At 47.4% G+C, this 18,723-nt stretch overlaps 1 protein-coding gene across 1 annotated transcript; it reads right to left on the bottom strand.

Annotated features, from left to right (window-relative positions):
* Positions 1–5,914: 5,914 nt before the first annotated feature.
* Positions 5,915–14,139, bottom strand: Dll1 (delta like canonical Notch ligand 1). Its single transcript, XM_004651069.3, has 11 exons — positions 14,071–14,139; positions 13,530–13,823; positions 12,792–12,852; positions 12,314–12,571; positions 10,380–10,440; positions 9,669–9,799; positions 9,399–9,568; positions 9,070–9,286; positions 6,630–7,428; positions 6,409–6,526; positions 5,915–6,310 (listed from the first exon to the last, which is right to left on the bottom strand). Exons 1-11 carry the CDS (start codon positions 14,122–14,124, stop codon positions 6,305–6,307), a joined length of 2,169 nt encoding a protein of 722 aa, XP_004651126.2. The 5' UTR covers positions 14,125–14,139; the 3' UTR covers positions 5,915–6,304.
* Between the last annotated feature and the right edge of the window lie 4,584 nt (positions 14,140–18,723).

The following is an 18,723-nucleotide window of genomic DNA, read 5'->3' as shown; positions in this document are numbered from 1 at the left end:
CACAAATTCTGATTTTTGTCTTTGAAAAGTGATTTTACTCATCAACTATCCAGCAACCAATTACAAGACTCACTGACCTCTCAAGGTTTTGTGTGGTGGCTATGACCTGAAAGCAGATAATATTGAAGCTCAAGTTAACATAAAAAAAAATGATTTTGCATGGATTTGCTTTCACCTGGACAAGGGAGGAAGCCAATGTCTATGAGTAGAGAAGCCTCAGAGCTTGAAAAGTCTTCTTACCTACTTCACAGCTGTGGACAGCATGTCATCTTCCCTCCTTTGCAGCAGGGTTCTAGCCTGCAATTGAGGCTGTTTCCTCTTATGCTACCTCAGCTTTTACATCAAGAATTTGATGTGTGACTCTAGTCTTATCATTGTTCCTGACTGTGCTTCTTCAGAACAAGAGATTTGTAAGAGGTCATACATCCTATAATGTGGTTTCACTCCTGCAGCCTCCAGTGCCTTGTTTCTAAATTGAAATCTCAAGGTTGACTGTGACACCTTAGATGTTTCCTATGAAGCAAGAAAAACAAGAGTGTATTGATTTTCAAGGCTCCTCAGCAGAAAATCACAATGATGATAACTGCCTCTTCAACAGCAGTGTTCAGGTCAAACATGCTTCTCTAAGATGGAAACTTTTGTGTGTCTGAGCAAATAAATTTAAATACAAGCTGTATTTTATTTTTGTTTTTCAAGGTAGGGTCTCACTCTAACCCAGGCTGACCTGGAATTCACTATGTAGTCTTAGTGTGGTCTCGAACTCATAAGGATCCTTCTACCTCTGCCTCCCAAGTGCTGGGATTATTTCTTTTTGTTGTTGTTGTTTGGTTTTGCTAGGTAGGGTCTCACTTTAGCTCAGGCTGACCTGGAATTCACTATGTAGTCTTAGGGTGGCCTTGAACTCATGGCAATCCTCATACCTCTGCCTCCCAAGTGCTGGGATTAAAGGCATGTGCCACCACGCCCAGCTCTGAGTTCTGGGATTAAAGGTGTGCACCACCATGCCCAGCTAGTTGTATTTTTTTTTTAAACTGCTTAATCCTGTACTGGCATATATATTATTAAAATATCTCAGACAGATTTCCAAATGGCAAATATCAGGGCATCTTTGAGTGTCTTGCACTTGCAGTGTGAGACATCACATTCAATACCATTTCATGGTGCACCTCCAATATATGATCCACCTTGCACTCAGAATAGTACACTTCCCTTGTATACTTCTAAGCATTCAACTTCTCTTTACCAAAACCATTTACTTTCCCTAACCTTTTTCATAAAGGTCATAGTCTAAGAAATCCATATAACTTTGCTCTCCCAATACTAAGTAAACATGTCCTCACCATGTACTTGGGCCATGTCTTGATGACTATCAGTGTAAACACAAAGTGTTATGGTCATGCACTCAGGTAATCTCTGTATGGCTTTGTATTATGGTTTCATTATCATGACATTGATCATGACCAAGTGTCTAGATAAGGCTTCCTGGTTGCAAGGTATCTTGTGTGGGGAGTTTATCAGAGTGGCTGCAGGACACAGCCTTCAAGCTTGAGGGTCACATTCACAATCCCAGGGCTAGGGAGCTTCTTATTTAGCTGGAGTCAAGGGCTAAAGGTTCAAGGGGAAAAGAAATGAAAAAAGGCTGCAGGGACAATAAGAGCCAGATCACATAAGGGCCCAAGACATCAAGTTAAGGATTTTGAACTCTATGCTGAAAGCATTCAGAGAACATTACTTAGTTAAGCACATACTCAGATTTGTGCTTCGAAAAGCACCCAGTGGTAGCAACAAGGACAAGACCATCAGAGAGTCCCATAGATACCATTATTACTATCTATCTAGTCACAGGCACAGCAGAGCACATCATTACCCAAGTGCAGAGGTAGCACATAGCAGAGCCTGGATTAAGACCCAAGTTTCTGCTACCAAAATTCTTGAACAAATTGCTCCATCTCCACCCAACATAACTTGATTAGTTTGAGTCTCATGAGATTTCTCATCTTAAAGACACATGTGCCACAATGGAAAACTTCAGTTAAGTCCATCATGTGTATGGTACCTGATAAAGTAGCATAGCCCACTAGCAAGTCATAGCACACCTGTTCATTGAATGGTTTGTCTCAGAGTTGCTGCTTGTAGGAAGTTTCAAACACACAGAAGGGAACAGTGAACTTGACCTCAAGTACGGCTTTGGCTGCTTGTTACAAAACCCCCACACTTTGTCTGCTCGCTCTGTACATTCAGCATATCCTGTATGGAGGATTTGAAATAAATCCTTTAATTGTTTTTTGTCTGTTAATTTAAAGCACAGTTAATAGTTTTAATAAAGATATTTAAATCTCTTAATCTTACTGTTTCATTCATAAGTGCTTCAGAGATTTTCCTCTAAAAGATAAGGATTCTACTATTTGTTGAACACAACAGTAACACCATGCTACACCTAAACACTGAGCAAGTACACTTTACTGAGATATCCACACAGCATTTAAATTTTTATAATTTGTTCATAATTTTTCAAGGTAGGGTCTCGCTCTAGCCCAGGATGACCTGGAATTTACTATGTAGTCTCAGGGTGGCCCCAAACTCATAAAGATCCTCCTACCTCTGCCTCCCGAATGCTGGGATTAAAGGCATGCTCCTATTTTCCTTGAGTGTGCTTTTAGTTACTTGTAAGACTCTGCTTGTTCATAAGATTAATGCAAATTCAATTTGGGGAGTGAATAATACTGGTGCTATTGGCCTATATTGAATGTGCTCTCTTCTATCCATAGTATGAAACATACCTTTAGAGTTCTTCCCAGTCAGTGAGCAAGCTCATTCACTAAGACCTTGAAGGGCCTTATACAAAGCCTGGAAACTTATAGTTTGATGATTGCTATCACTTCAAACCTCAAAAATACACAAAGATAACAGTGCAATTTCTGCTGCTCTCCTCCAAAAGGAACCAGGAGTTCTGGGAAAAGGAAAATTACAGGAAGCACATGAGTCTGCAAGCACATGACAGTGCTCAGAATACTGTAGCTTGCACACCAGCCCCACTGAGAGGCTAGCCCCACCTAACACCCTGCGCCATCAGGACATCCAGATGGCCACAATGCTCTCAGGTGCATGATGGCCATCTGGAAATCTACACAGCTTGAGGAGTTCGCTCTCACTGTAAAGCTCCTGATATGTGGAAGGTGATAGAGAGTGATACAAAACCCCCATAGACCATGATTCTAGTAATAATATCCTTTGTACTATTCTTGCAACATTTCTGGAAGCACAAATTTATGTCCAAAGGAAAAGGAAAAGGGTCTATAGACAAGTACATGACCCTTTGCCTCTTCCCTGACCTATGTTCTTGCTAAATGATGGTTGTTGGACTTGACCAGAAGAGGGCCTATGGCCCCTGTCCTGACCACTAGCCTCAGGTTTACACAGGTCTTTCCTAGTATCCTGGCTGCCAGCCACACTCCAGTATTCCTTAGAACTTGAAGATACTGAAGCCCAGTCCAACTATTAATCTCATTAAGAGAATCTGTTATATCTGGGCTGGAGAGATGGCTTAGCAGTGAAGGCACTTGCCTGCAAAGCCTAAAAACACAGGCTCAATTCCCCAGTACCCACATGTTCCAGATGCACAAGGTGGCCATGCATCTGTAGTTCGTTTGCAGTGGCTGGAGGATCTGGCACACCCATTCACTCTCTTCCTATCTGCCTTCTCCCTCTCTCTCTCTCACTCTCATAAATAAAAAAAAAAATACTTTTAATTAAAAAAAGAGAATCTGCTATTTTTACAGGATCATTTTAAGTGCATTGTTCCTTCCTTCCTTATACCTTATAACTTGCACGGAGATAAATGCAGTGCAAGCCTTAATGAGCATAACCAGAGGCTAAATATGGCTAGAAGATGTTTGGTATGATCAGTCACTGCTGGCCCATACACCTATGTCCATGTTTTTATATGGCTATTTTTAACCAAGGTACCTGAATTTTTCACTGTAAGTGGTATAAACTCAAAATCTGATAACACCTGAGCTCAAATTAAACCATCTTCTAACACAGCATTGAAATTCGCAGTAGATTTAACTTACCTGCTTTGTTCTTAAGTAGGTCACTTGCTTACTCTTGATGAAAGATGAAATATTCCTTAATTTTATGAGAAGTTTGAGAAGATGAAAGCAATACTGTTTAAAGTTTTCATGGATTAGGCTTCATAAGGCATTTGCATACCCTAGACAGGTGTTTCATCACTCACCCCCAATTGCTTGCAGAAAGAAAATGGAGCAGTCCATAAGTCTCACTAACCCTACTCAGGTCTCTAGATGTGGGAGCTCCTAAATAAGCCAAGGAGAGGCTAAGGATGAACTGTCCCTGCCATTGCTTTTCTGGGAGGGTGGGATTAATTCACTAATGGGCCTTGCCATTAATATGTTATTCTAAAACAGTATCTGAGATGGTCCTTTGAGGTGAGGTAAAAGCTGAGTTATGTTAGAGACAGAAGTATCTGTGAAAGTGTCTTCTCAGCAGTGTTCAGTACCCCCTCTCTAATGCTGAGTTTAGTATCAACCCTACTAGGCCTGAAAGCATAGGTGGTACATGGAGTGGTCTATTAGCACCCCCCCCCCCTTCAGCTAACCAGTCAAGGAGGCTCTCTCACATGGCCCACCCCATTCAACCAAGGAATAAACTCCCCATTTTCCCAATATGGACTTGTTATCTGGGAGCTGACAGTCCATTATGATCCCTTGGAACTAGTAACTCACCTAAGATGGGTCTTTAACCCCCAGATAACATTGGTAGTAAGAAGCTCTTTCTGACAGAACCAACAAATAAACTAGTGTCAAGCTGCAATGACTTGATCTTAATGTTGCCACAGCTCCTTACAAATTCAGAGCCAGTAATTCCCCTACACCTCAGCTTTCTCATGTTTACTTCAAAATTAACATTTCCACCACCAGGACTTGGCAGGTAGCACACACAACATGGTTAATAGGGGCTCAGCAAACAGGTGTACAATAAAGAGTACATTTATTGCTATTATCTGTCCTATCATGATTGTGAATTAGAAAGCAAACTAGCTTTTTGAATTAACTAGAAATAAATTTGCAAACAAATGAGTAAGTATTTTCCTAAGACAGAAAGTCTTTGCCTGGCAATATAAAAGTGGCCCCTCACCAGGTGTGGTGGCGCACACCTTTAATCCCAACACTCAGGAGGCAGAGGTAGGAAGATCACCATGAGTTCAAGGCCACCCTGAGACTACATAGCGAATTCCAGGTCAGCCTGAGCCAGAGTGAGCCCCTACCTTGAAAAACAAAAAAATAAATAAAATAAAATAAAAAATAAAAGTGCCCCCTCAGCATCTCACCCCAATGAAGCTTTGCTATAGTCTTCAAATAAGGCTCAGAGGAAGTGGCCATCTCTCCAAAATTCCTCAGTATTTCACAAACATGGTATCAAGTATTGTGAGTGCCAATGGAGACAACTCTTGACAATCTGTCAGGAGCCCCGAAAGAGGCAGAGAAAATACACAATGACCCACTAAAATCAGGCAAGAAATGCAATTATTATCCTTATTCTCATGGTCTTGTGGAGCAAGTGTGAGAGGAATACTCCTTGGCGAGGGGCAAGGGCTAGAAACCACTCTTGCAGGTTGTCATTCATTATATTTATTTTGGAAAAATATTTTAAAAAGTAATTTCTTCATTAACAAAACAGTAAAAAAAAACTCAAATAACATTTGCACAATATTCCATAAATACATTTATATACAAAAAAATATAGTCACATAGACCTGAAGTGCCTTTGTACATATTTACCAAAATTTAAATTATAAAAAAATGAACATCACAAAATACTCAAGCTTTACAGATATCAGGAAAAATATTTTTACAAGTCCAAAAAATAACACACACTTTTCCATCTAGAAAAAAAAAACACATTTCAGTATCAAAAGGACAGTAAAGGCAGTTTGTGTTTCTAGTTCAAGGAAAGACTGGCTCATAGGAATCCAAGATAGACATGTCGGCAGTGCGTGCTTCCTATACGCATCAAGTCTCTCATCCATGTAAATATATACTCTTAAAAGCAACTGTCCATAGTGCAACGGCAGTCCAGCAGGCAGTGCAGTGGCACCCAAAGCCCACAGGCCAGCGGTGTGAGGCGCCTCTGCTAACTCCGAGAGGAGAACCAGCTCCACCTGAACCTGTCTCTCAGCAGCAGTCCCTGGGGTCTCCCTTTCCTCTTTCAGCAGCATTCGTTGGGGCTATATCCTTGGAATTATATTTAAGAGAAATGGGAATTTTGCCACATCACTTCCATCTTACACCTAGAGGGGCCCAGGAAACAGGACAGGAAGTTAGCTACAGACAGAGATGGACCCTCTCCACATCACCCATGTCTGTGACAAGTATACTGCACACTGACCTCAGTTGCTATGACACACTCGTCCTTCTCCTCAGACAGAACATACACTGACTGGTACTTCGTGTCCTTTGAAGTGGAGTAGATGGACTCTGGCCTTAGTCTCTTAGGTGCTTCCCCACTGAAAGAAAAACCAGAGAAAAGCAATAAACATGTGTTCAAAAGGGATATATCCACAGCACAGAATGGCCTTCCTGCCCTTCTGTCCAGCCTGAAACACATACCTGCTGGGTGTTGAGGTACCCTTCTCCTCTCCTGTAGAGCCTTGGGGTTGGCACTTGGAGTCACGCTTGCTGGGTGCATCCCTGACAGCAGTTTCATCCCCCTTGAGATCTCTCACAAGGTTATAGTCCATGGTTGGGTATCGAACCTTGAAGCTGCTCTTGTCAGCACTGTGGTCCCCATGGAAGTCTGCCTTCTTGTTGGTATTCTTGATTTGTGTAGCCCCAATGATGCTAATAGAAATGTCCTTCTCACGCTGGCAGTTGGCCAGGTTGTTCATGGTTTCTGTCTCTCCCCGGCAAGAGTCAGCTGGGAGCTGGAGCTTTTGTAACCTCAGCCGGACACAGATCACCACAGCAGCACAGCCCAGTAGCAGCATGAGGACAAGCACCACCCCGGCACATACAGCCACCCAGGGGAAAGGCCCACTATGGCCCTCTACATGCCTCTCACTGAGGTCTACCACCACAGGGCCTTGTGGCAGCTCAGGGAGCAGGAACTGGCAGTTTGGGCCACCATAACCCTGTGCACACTCGCACATGTAGTGCTGGCCTCTCTGGTGGCAGGTGGCCCCATTGTGGCAGGGTGCATGCTCACATCTGCTAATGGGGGCACTGCAGTTCCTGCCTGTGTAGCCAGGTGGGCAGGTACAAGAGAAGTCATTCACACTGTCCCGGCAGGTGCCACCATTTGCACATGGGGAAGAGGCACAATCATCCACGTTGTTCTCACAGTGCCTTCCAGAGAAGCCAGCCTGGCAGTGACACAGGTAGGTATCACCAAGGTCCATGCACTTGGCACCTAGAACACATGGCAAAAGCAGTCGTATGAGTGTGCACATAAGTGCATTCACTGAACAGACATGCTGACATAGTACCTATGAGTCTGTTACTCACACACACCACAGACACAAAGATAGTCTAGAATCCACAAAGTTCTGTGCCACATGGCCTAGGGTCTCAAATACAAGGGTATGGAAAGAACTCCAGGTTGAGTCACACACATTAGTAATAATAAGAGATAATTTTTTTCTGCAATAATGGGGGTTGAACCCAAAGCTTTGCTATCTATTAGGCAAGCATTCTACTGATGAGCTATATCCCCATCCCTCTTTTATTACTATCATTATTTTGAGACAGGGTCTTGTTATATTGGCCAGGCTAACCTTAAATTTGATCTGTCTATCCCAGACTTTGGATCCACTGCAATGTCAGGCCTGTGCTACCACTCACCACAATAATAGTTAACATTTCTTTATTCTTATTTGACAGAGAAAGAGGGAGGGAGAGAGAGAGAATGAATGTGCCAGGGCCTCCAGGCATTGCAAACAAACTACAGATGTGTGTAACTTCTTGTGCATCTGGCTTATGTGAGTCCTGGAGAATTGAGCCTGTGTCCTTTGGCTTTGAGGGCAAGCACCTTAACCACTAAGCCATCCCTCCAGCCCATCTTTTTATTTAATTTATTTTATTTATTTGAGAGAGAGAGAGAGAAAGAGGAAGATAGATAGAATGGGAGCACCAGGGCCTCCAGCCACTGCAAACAAACTGCAGACGCATGTGCCACCATGTGCATCTGTTTTATGTGGGTACTGGGGAATCGAACCTGGGTCCTTTGGCTTTGCAAGCAAATACCTTAACCACTAAGCCACCTCTCCAGCCCCTAGTTTACACTTCTTGATCAGTGTTCCACATGCACTGTACAAAGCACTCTGCCTGATCAGTGCAGTCATCTCACAGCCACCAGACAAAGGATGGCCATCACTAGATCCAGATCACAGGTGGAGAAAGTGAAACACAAGGAGGATGCCAGGTTCACCAATAGCATACTTCTCATGAGAAAAACAGAACTGAAAACAGGGAGGAAGGAAAGAGAATAAAAAGACAAAGAAGAAAGAAGGCAGGGAGGAAGGAAAAAAAAGAAGGAAGAAATGGGGGAGGGAGTAAAGGGAGTATGAGAGAAGAAAAGCAAGGAGAAAAAAAGAAGAAGGATGGGTGGAAAGGGAAAACATTGGGTTTAGCATCCCTCCTGAGTCTATTGTGGGTGCCCTGCCCCTCACTAGCAAGAAGGTCCTACAGCAAAGAACATCCCTCCTTGCACAGTAACATCCCAAACTACTATACAGTTATACTCCTTTCCAAGAGCACAATTGCTGCATGTCCATCTGAGTAGGGCCTGCAGAGCCATGGACAGTGACAGGTATCTGAGAGGGCTGACCCTAAGTAAGTTGTGTTCCATTGGTCCAGACATTCCCTACCTTATGAATAAGGAAGAACCTTCTGCCTGACCTCCTCCCGCCTGAATCCTCACAGAGTTAACTCAGGGCTCCATGAACCCAAGGTGGTTCACAAAGCAATGTGCTCCTCTAATATAAATACACAGGTTTCTGGAGCATTCTGTGTTTATTACAGGCCAGACTTCAGAGCCCTCATCACTCCTCACCATTAGAACAGGGGGAAGAGCTGCAGAGATCCATCTTCTTTTCACAGTTGAAGCCAGAGAAGCCTGCAGGGCAATGGCAGGTGTAGCCTCCATCAGAGTTGTCTGAGCACCGTCCCCCGTTAAAGCAAGGGCCATCTGCACAAGTCATGGCACTCAGCTCACAGACTTTGCCGTAGAAGCCAGGAGGGCAGGTGCAAGAGTAGCTGTTCTCAAGGTCCTGTACCAGAAGACAGCAACAGACTAGTACAGCTGCTCCAAGAAACCCATGTGCTTTATTTAAAACCAGGGCCCCTGGCTTCAGATAGGACAGCCCAGTGCACCTGACTCACCGTGCAGCTCCCTCCATTCCTGCAGGGACTGGGGGCACACTCATCAATTTCCAGCTCACAGTTGTCGCCTGTGTACCCAGGTCGACAGGAACACGTATAGCTCCCCTGACCCGTGTTGGTGCAAGTGGCTCCATTCCTGCAGGGCTTGTGGTGTGTGCAGTAGTTCAGGTCTGCCAGGAAAAGGGATAGGAAGCTCAAGGTCAAATACAGGAAGAATCTACTTTTCCAGTGGGCAGTGGGGACCAGACAATCTTAGGGAGAGAGGCTTACCCTGGTTGCAGAAAAGGCCTCCCCAGCCTTCCTGGCAATTACATTGCCAGGGCTGCTGGCAGGTACCATGGAGACAGCCTGGGTACCGGATGCACTCGTCACAGTAGCGACCCTGCCACCCAACTCTACACCTTGGAAAAAGCAGAACAATGATATATATCTTGTACTTTTCGAGATTTATGATGACATTCTTACATAATAGAAAATATCAACAGCAGAGCCACTAGCTCTCAAACTAGGCAGAACATTGGACCACTCTGGAAACTTAAAAGCACCCTGAGCCAGCCACATCTCAGAGGCTTTGAAGGACACAGGGGCCACACTGAGCATCTCTAACATGTACAAGGCCTGAGATATGAGCTCACAATTTCTATACAAGCTTGTTAACAACAGCCTATATCTACATTTTTATAACCATGAGTACCTTATGTTAGTGACAAACTTATGCTTATACTTTTCCACACCTGGTAACTAGAGAACCAGCATTTACTCAACACATCTTACTAGCATTTCTCAGGTGGCCCCCTGGGAATGAATTACATATTGTAGGTAAAAGGGGGCAACAAGAAAAGATAAGCCAGACATGGTGGCTCATCTGCTTTTAAAAGAGGAAGAAGGATCAGGAATTCAAGGCCAGCTTGGGTTACATAACAAGACTCTGACCCATAGTGGGGCAAAAAAAAAAAAGGTAAAAGAACTTTGCAGACTTACTTGCATTCCCCTGGCTTGTCACAAAATCCATGCTGATCATCACACCCTGGCAGACAGATTGCTGTAGGCAGATAAGCACACAGCTTGAGCCCCACCCTACCTCAGGTCTTCTCCAGCATCACAGTGGGCGGGGGGGGGGGGGGCACAAAACCAGCAGTGTTCTGTCGTTACTACCCTAGAAGATATCAGGCTACCAAGCCCTGGCCTACCCTGGTTGGTGGCTTTGGACTTCACTCAAGCCTGGGATGAACATTCTTTTTAACGTAGTGTTTCTAGGACAAAAGGGCTCTCAAGAACCCCTGCCCCCACCCCAACCCCCTTTCTTCTAAAAGAGGGTCAGAAGTCTTCCCCCTCCTCCTCCCCCACTTCCCAATTCTATACACAGAGCTCCACCTCTTAATATCCCAGAAAGTGTGTGTGCAGATAAGAGTGGACAGCTGGTGTGCAGCGTGCAGGGCAGGACAGCTGCTCCATTGTCTCTTCCCTCCCGCAGCTGCCCCAGCACAACAATGCCCCCCCGCCCCCTCCAGCCTTAGTGTACACACACACACACACACACACACAGAGAGAGAGAGAGAGAGAGAGAGAGACAGACACGTGAATATGCTTCTACCAATAGGAGCAATCTGTGTCCCTGTGGCCTGTCTCCAGAGAGATCTAATATACAGCACGTGTGAGCAGCGGCTGGGAGAGATCCCAGTGTTTGGATAAGAGAAAATAAGTTTAGATATCTATCTTCCCCAGACCCACTGGCCAAGAGAGGAAAGCCTACAATGGGAGGCATCCCAAAGGCCAGAGGTGTCTTGAGGGATGAGGGTGGCCTTGGGCTGAGGCTTTGAGCTGGCTCATTTCCCCAGTTATGAAATTCATTAATGAGAAATTCATTAATGAGCAGTTCCTCCAATTCTTTAGAAAATAGCCAGTTCTGGCCTAGGAGGAGCTTCAAAGGAGCTCTAGAGCTCTTGAGGAAATAGGAGGTTAGGCATCAGTGATATCCAGGCTCTTATTGAAGTGAAGATCCCCTCACCACCAAGTAAAAACCAAATCTAGGGAACCAACCTATATCCTCCCCCAGGTAGTTTCAGAGGTTCTGAATTGCACAGAGTCCAAAGTTCACCTGTTCCAAGCAGGAGAAGGAAAGCTTACTAACCCTTGGAGCAAAACGCCATGCCTACAAGCTAAGGTGATTAGTTTACAGATGAAGCCTCAGAGAGCTGGTGAGAGGTCCACTGTGGTCTATATATTCCAAAAATAGAACAGAAGTCCTCTCTATGGTCCTGATTCCCTGTCTGCTGGGACATTTCAGGACATCAGTAGTTACATTTCTTAGCAGGCAACATGCTGTGAGCATTTAGACACATGAGGGCACACCCCATGTACCTCTCACCCATGTAGCCTTGCAGGCTGGCCTCAACAGACCCACTGGCTGTCTGTGGCCCAGAGGAGTAAGAACTTCCTCTTAAGACAGCATACACAGGGCATATCATGGGGAATTTTTGAAAATGGCTTGCTCTGTGGGCAGATCAGTCACCCCAACACTGGGAAGAAAAGGAAGGTTTTCTCAATGACACTGTCACAGCAAGAACTTTGGTAGCAAACAAGCCCTTCACATCCCCTTTCTGTCCCTCCCTTCCTTCCTCCCCTCCCTCTCTAATATGGTACACCCTGGGGGAAGTACAGACTTACTTCCTGCCCCCTGGCATGGTCTCTGAACTCCTCCCTGTAAAGAAAGGTGACTTCCTTCTAGTGGACACAGCCTTAAAATGCCTAAATTGAGCCTGACCCTGCCACTGGCTGTAAAATCTTAGCAAGACACTTCTGTTCTCCAGAACTCAGTTCACCCCACACCCAGAACACCTCTACCATCCTCCTTTTGTAAAGTTCTGTGCCCCTCCCTATAAATGTACCCTTAGTCGTATCCTCACAGGACTCACGTTCTGTGCAGTACTGGCCTTTCCAGCCAGGGTCGCACACCTTCTCCCCTCTCTCCCCACAGGTGAAGTGGCCGAAGGCATCGTCCCGAGGTCGGCAGAACACTGAGCAGCCTTCTCCATAGTAATGTTCATCACATACAAAGCGATAGGAGTATCTGAGGTCTGTTCGGCCACTGCTGTGCAGGTCCTGAGACCATTCCTCGCCCACTGTCAGGTGTCTCTGTGTGGCCAGGCGGCTGATGAGCCTTTCTGGGTTTTCTATGGGGGGAAGGGGGAAAGATGCTGAGGTTGGTTCTGATCAAGGAGCCAAAGACTAGGAACAGAGAGGATGGCAGGGTACTGTCAGCATGGAAGTAGACACTTCTTCCCCATACTCTAGGACTGGTGTAGAATGAAGACATCAGGGAATTGGGGAAGAGGGGACAAAGTCAAATGTGTATCAACTAGCATAAAGAGTTTGCACAGCATGGAGTATTACCTGTTGCAAGGTCATCAGGAGAATCTGTGTGGAGGGCTTCAATGATCAGAGAGAAGGTGCCCTGGGAGAAAGGGGGATGTATTATAAACTAGAAAAAAACAAGAAGAAGGAAGACTGAAAAGAGGAGGAGAAGGAGGGGGTAGGAGAAACAGCAGCAGCATTAGGGCAGTCTGGTGGCCCAGATTTGTGTGTGTAAGGAAGGAGGTCAACCCCTCTCACTTGCCTTAAAGAAATGGGAAAAAAATTAAATACCACACTCCCGCGCGCGTGCGCGCGAGCGCCATAGACTGTTAAGTACAGGATTTTTTTTTTTTTCAAAAGGGAGAGTACTGGAGCCCATGGGGTAAGTTGGTAGTAGAAGACAGCTGTCATTAGTTTTCCAGGAACAGGACCTGCGAAGGGGCCACGGTGGGGATAGCAGTGCTGCACAGGTACTGACACAATCAGTGGACTAGGAGTACAGAATGGAGAACTCTCTCCTAACGTCAAGGGGCTCTTTAGACCACCGAGATTCATACATAGTGTGAGAAATGTCCTGGCCTTGCAAAAGGCTCTGGTTTTAGGCCTTCCTTCCTTACCCATAGGTTCAACCTCCAGACTGAAGGACAATTCCCGGTAATAACTCAACGCTTCAGGTGCGTGGTCCAGGGATCCCCAAGCCCTGCCAGTGCCAGAAGTCTTCCTCTTTCCGCCCCCCACCCTCCAGGCCAACTGTGGCCTGCGCAAATGTGCACTCACTGGCCAGGTGAAGCCGAAGGGGAAGCGGATGGGGTTGCTGAAGGCTGGATCAACACCCGATCCCTCTGACAGGCTGAAGGAGTCAACGCCCAGCACCGGCGTGACCGTGCTGCCATAGGTGCAAGGGGGATCAGGGGACACGCTGGCTTGGTAGTGCTTGAGGCATACGCGGAAGAAGGTCCTGCAAGCGCAAGGCGGGCCTGAGCCCCCGTGGCAGCAATTGCGGTTCCCCAGCAGCCCCTTCTTGTTGACGAACTCCTGCAGCTTCAGCTCAAACACGCCAGAGCTCCAAACCTGCGCAGGGAGGGAGCGTGAGGACGCACGGGGGTGGGGGGCGTCGAAGGGCCTGTGGAGCGCGGGCCCTCGCTAGGACTCAGAGGCCGAGCGCCCCGCAGCGCCCTCAAGGAGCCGGCCGGGCCCAGCGCCCACAGCCCCGCAGCTCTCAGGGTCGTAGCTCCCGGAGTCATTTGGGGATGGACAGCTGATCCGCAGGTCCTGCTCCCCGCCCTCCACCGCGCTGCGGCCCCGCCCGGCCCCCTACCTGGCACAGCAGGGCTGAGACCACGGCGAGGGCTACCGCGCTCCGACAGCCCATGGTACCGCTGGACGCCCTCGCTCTCCTTGAGTCTCCCCTTTTTTCTCGTCTTCAAAGACTCAGGAATGCCAGGAGGCTGAGTGTGACTCGAGGAGCGCGGGCGTAAAGGCGTCTCTGTCTGTTCCAGGTGGGCTAATCAGGGCCAGTTGATTCTGGAAGCTGCGGTGCTTCAGATACGCACCTCGATGGCAGCTGGAGCTCTGCTTGACAGAGAGAAAGGGCGACTTTCGGTTTCCTGCTCTGGCTTCCAGTCCACGAGTAGAGGAGGGTCTCTGGTTTCCTGATTTTGTCTTCAGCTTCTCCGCAGAGAACGGAGAGAGGACAGAGAGGAAGGAGAGTCCTGATATTCAGCTAATTCCCAAGAGAGCGTGCAGCGGCTTCCTCCGGAGGCCGATTAGAGAGCTGCGGTCTGGAAATCCCACCGACGAGGCGATAATCCGTGGCCCCGAGGGGCGCGGAGAGGACTGGCGGCGGTGGCGGCGCGCGCCCTGATTCCCAGCAGGGTGTCACTCGGCGGCGTCTGCCGTTCCCGGACTACGGTGGACCGGTATCTGCTGCGCCACTGCACAGCCCTTCGTCTTCCCCAAGAATTCAGCCAATTCCATCCGAATTTACACGCACAGGAGCCGAGGCTTAGGAGGGGGAGGTTCCACGCGGCGCCCGCGCTCTACGGAAACCTGCCTGGGCCGAGCCGGTACCCGAGGGTGCGCGACGAGGTTCTGGCGGCGGCCGGCGCCTGCGTCCCTTATATCCCACCGGCCGCTTGCATGGCTAATGAGATGCAAATGAACAGCCCCCCAATCTGGCGAGAGCTGTCACAAAGGAGCCACTTTTCCAGACCCTCCTCTCAATGGATCGCCAAATGGTCAGTGAGCTGTAAAAAGTGCAACCCTCTCCCCGCCCCCACCTCCCCGCCCCCAGTACTCTGCCTCCGCCTTCGTCCCCGGTCGTCCCCCAGCACCGAACGCGAACGTTTACATTCTTGCAAAATGTTCACGGCGACAATCCGTTCTGCTCACGGAGCTGGTTCGGTCCCTTGATCGCCCTCCGCCCCAGGCCGCAGACCCTAGGCACATTGGGCGGCCGGCGCCTCCGACCCGCGGCCACCGCTAGACCCAAGCGCCAGATGCGGCCTCTGGACGCTCGCGGCGGCGACCCCAGCCGCAGGCTCTCCGTTTCGCCCGCTCGGTGCCGGGGCCTGGTGGGCGGGGAGAGATTAGAGACCCGCGTCCGCGGCGCCTCCCCTCCTCCCCTGCTAACACTTCCCAAGGAGGAGTCTCGGGATGGGGCGGGGATGGACAAGGGCAGAAGGAGCGATGGGCAGCGTGGCAATAGCGCGACGTTAGTTTCGGGAAGTTTGGCGGGGTCAGGCACGAATATACCTCCGGCGGAGAATGGCCACTGAGCCTCAAAAGCGCAGATCGGCGTACGGCTGAACCCGGGCGTCCCCAGAGACCGTGGTGTGCCCGCACCCTGGCGTCCCCTTTTGTCCACAACCACTGGAAATGGGAGATCGCTGTCCCGCAGTCCCGGCAGTGTGTGCCCAGAGCCAGGACAGCAAAACGCTTTAACTGCCCCCCTCTCCAGTGCACTCACATCCTCCCCCAAGTGGTTTTCGTCACCACCAACTTCCTTGGATCTCAGGCTCCACTCTCTTGCGTATTCCCCCTTAGGCCTCCCTCTGCTTGGTAAAAAGTGAGTTTGGTGTGTGTCGTTCGCGTGGCTGTCATTAAGGCAGTCTCTTATTGTGCGAGGCTGAATCAGTGGCTCTTTGTGCGCTCAGCTGTATGGTAATGCAGACAGCACCTGCTCTCCGCACAATACAGAGAGAAAGAGCTCCCCTCCGCGCACGCCGCGGCCTCTGCGACAATGTCCGGCACATGTTTCAAAGACCGCCCCCCCCCCAGCCCACAACCGTCACCGTTTTAGGTTTTACACATCTATCAGACACTGGAACTTCTGTTTTCATTTTTTTAAGGGAAGTGAGTTTATTGGGAGGGCGCAGAACACATGTATCATGAGAATTTTACCTAACCTACTCTCTGGTTTACAGGTTCCTAAGAAGTAAATTAAAGCACGGACTCCTCCTTGGCAAGTAGCTTTGCTCTGGTCATGCAATGTGCTGTTGCTATTAACATCGTTATCTGTTCCTCCTTACCTCACCCCCAACACCTAGGCGGTTTTATCAGAATGCCAGGTGTGGTGACCGGAGTAAGTGTCCCTTTGAGTATAGGTCAGCCCCCAGGATGCCCTGGCAGGTGTCATATGTAGGTGTTACCGCCCTTGTTAGAGAGCATGAGCTCTGTCCTGGCAGAGTAGTCCTGTCATCTGGGCCAGTGTCTGGATCACAGTGCATATACTGCACAGAGAAGGGATCTTGGAACACCTAGAAAAACACTGGAACCAGAATCTAAGCAATCACTAGGCAAAATCATCTGTTTCAAACCCTCTGGCAAATGGAATTAAAACTCTATGGCTCCTTTTCAGATGACCCAGTCTCCTGCTACCTTGTCTCCCAGATACTTGTGAAGTTTCAGGATCAACAGGAACCTGCACTTCAGGTGATTATGGCTCCCTCACAAACAACCAAAAAGTTAATGTGCACAATGTTCAAGATGGAGGTGAGAAAGGCAGGCTTTGCCTCTCCCCACAGTTTGTTAGGGAACAAATGAAAATTTCAAAAGATGCTTCCATTCCTTTGGCAGTGTCAAAACCAGAGTCACTATCCTTTGCAAACTCTGTAGGGAATTGCTATTCATCACAGGCTGGGTTAGCTCCAATCCTAATTTAATTTTGCCACCTAGTGTTAGTCCCTTTTTCACTGGATTGACATTTCCTCTGAAAGCTTTTTTTTTTTTTTTTTTTTTTTTGCTTTTTGAGATAAGGTCTCACTGTAGCCCAGGTTGACCTGGAATTCACTCTGTAGTCTCAGGCGGTCCTCGAACTCACAGCGAGGCATGCACCACCGCCATGCATAGCTGAAAGCTACTTTCTAAGAATTCTGCTCCTAGAGGCTTAGAAGCTGTGTCCTGTGAGGTGGGGGTCAGGTTAGAGGATTTCCAGAGCAGAGGAAATGCAGGGGAGAAAAAGGATGTGAGGTCAGAAAAAGACTCCTCAGTTTCAAGGAAGAAATGAAATATCAGGAATCTTTTAATTAGAAAATGGAAATAGGAACTGGGCTCATTTGAATACCTGTTTATAAAACTGGAATTAAAAAGTTCCACACACAAGGGCTTAAACCTTGGGACCTTAGGGGTGGGGGGTACTTGTTCCAAATCTGTAACTACCCCCCACCCCTTGGTATCAAGTATTTGTTAAATTGACATAGCACAGATTTCTCGATTACAGTGGCAAAATGAGACTGAAAGGCATCGTAAAATCCATCAGAATCCTGCCCAAACCCTTCATTCTTTTCCAACTTAATTTATGCCACACGATTCTATATTGGGGAAATCAAGCAGAAAGCCCTTTTCTTCTCCATCCTCCTCCTCCTTCTGCTCTTCTCCCTTTTCTTTTTATTTTTTTCTTCTTTTTCTTGTTCTTCCTCTTCCCCTGCTTTCTCCTCCTCCTCTTCAACCTCTCTCTCCCCCTTTTTGGTCCCCCACCCCCAGGTTAGTTCCTATTCCCCTCTCTTTCAAAAGCTGAGCTAACGGGAGACTGTTTAACTTCAGCATTTCTATAGGAGCCTGTTGTAGTTTAACTCCTGAGCACCAGTAGCTGAGATGAACAAAGGAGAGACTCGAGGTCCAACTATTCATCCTTTCTTTGCACTTTAATTTTCATTGATTGGGAAGACAAGGGGAACCCTTAGGGATTTGAGCTGGAGGGGGATGACACGCCTTTAGACGCCATCAGCCCCCTAGCCAGCCATCTGCTCTGAACCAAATGGCGTTTTTTCACTCCCTAGCTGCATGTCTCTATACTCCCACAGCTAAGCACTGGGAACCCCTCAAATTCAGGAGGGAGGTTAAGCCAGAATATGTTAAATAGACTTGCCTGAGTGTTAGGTTAGCCAGCATACTCCCCCTCCCCCCACACCATAAATCCTCACCTTTCCCATTAGAAGAAAGCAGGAAACTCTCTTTTAAATGCTTTTTGATGTCTCAGCAAATTTACTGTACAAAGTGAGGCTCATTAGGACTTAGAAAGTACAGAATACTCCCAGTATAGAAATGGTCAGAGGAATTTGCTGTCTGGTGGTGATGTGGATTTTTTGTTATTGTTTTTGTTTTTTCGAAGTAGGGTCTTGCTTCAGCCTAGGCTGACCTGTAATTCATTATGTAGTCTCAGGGTAGCCTCGAACTCATGGTAATCCACCTATCTCTGGCTCCCAAGTGCAGGGACTAAAATTGTGCCCCTCCTCGCCCAGTTGTTATGTTGATTTTTTTTTTTTTCAGCCATACACAACCTATAGTCTGAAAAACTCTAGTGGATAGGGTGGACTCAGTTCATATAATAATCAAACTTATGGCCATAACAAACACATCTATAGTTCTGTTTGCTAGAGACCCTGATTGCTTTCCCAACTTTACTAGGCTGCATGGTAATAAAAACTCCCAACCACCATCTTAACAAATTAGATATGTGCATTCTCAGCAG

Source organism: Jaculus jaculus, chromosome 9 (assembly GCF_020740685.1).
Source record: "Jaculus jaculus isolate mJacJac1 chromosome 9, mJacJac1.mat.Y.cur, whole genome shotgun sequence".
NCBI classification, from domain to species: Eukaryota; Metazoa; Chordata; class Mammalia; order Rodentia; family Dipodidae; genus Jaculus; species Jaculus jaculus.
Note: the sequence above shows the minus strand (reverse complement) of the source record. Positions and strands in the feature narration are given on the sequence as shown.

Bases quoted from the DNA above. Each gene is read 5' to 3' on its own strand.
- Dll1 (XM_004651069.3), bottom strand. From the start codon at position 14,124: ATGGGCTGTCGGAGCGCGGTAGCCCTCGCCGTGGTCTCAGCCCTGCTG. The intron at 10,441-12,313 runs GTGAGTCCTGTG...ATCTGCCTACAG, and splicing joins AGGCCAGTACTGCACAGAAC to CAATCTGTCTGCCAGGGTGT. The intron at 9,800-10,379 runs GTAAGTCTGCAA...GCTTTTTCCAAG, and splicing joins GACAAGCCAGGGGAATGCAA to GTGTAGAGTTGGGTGGCAGG.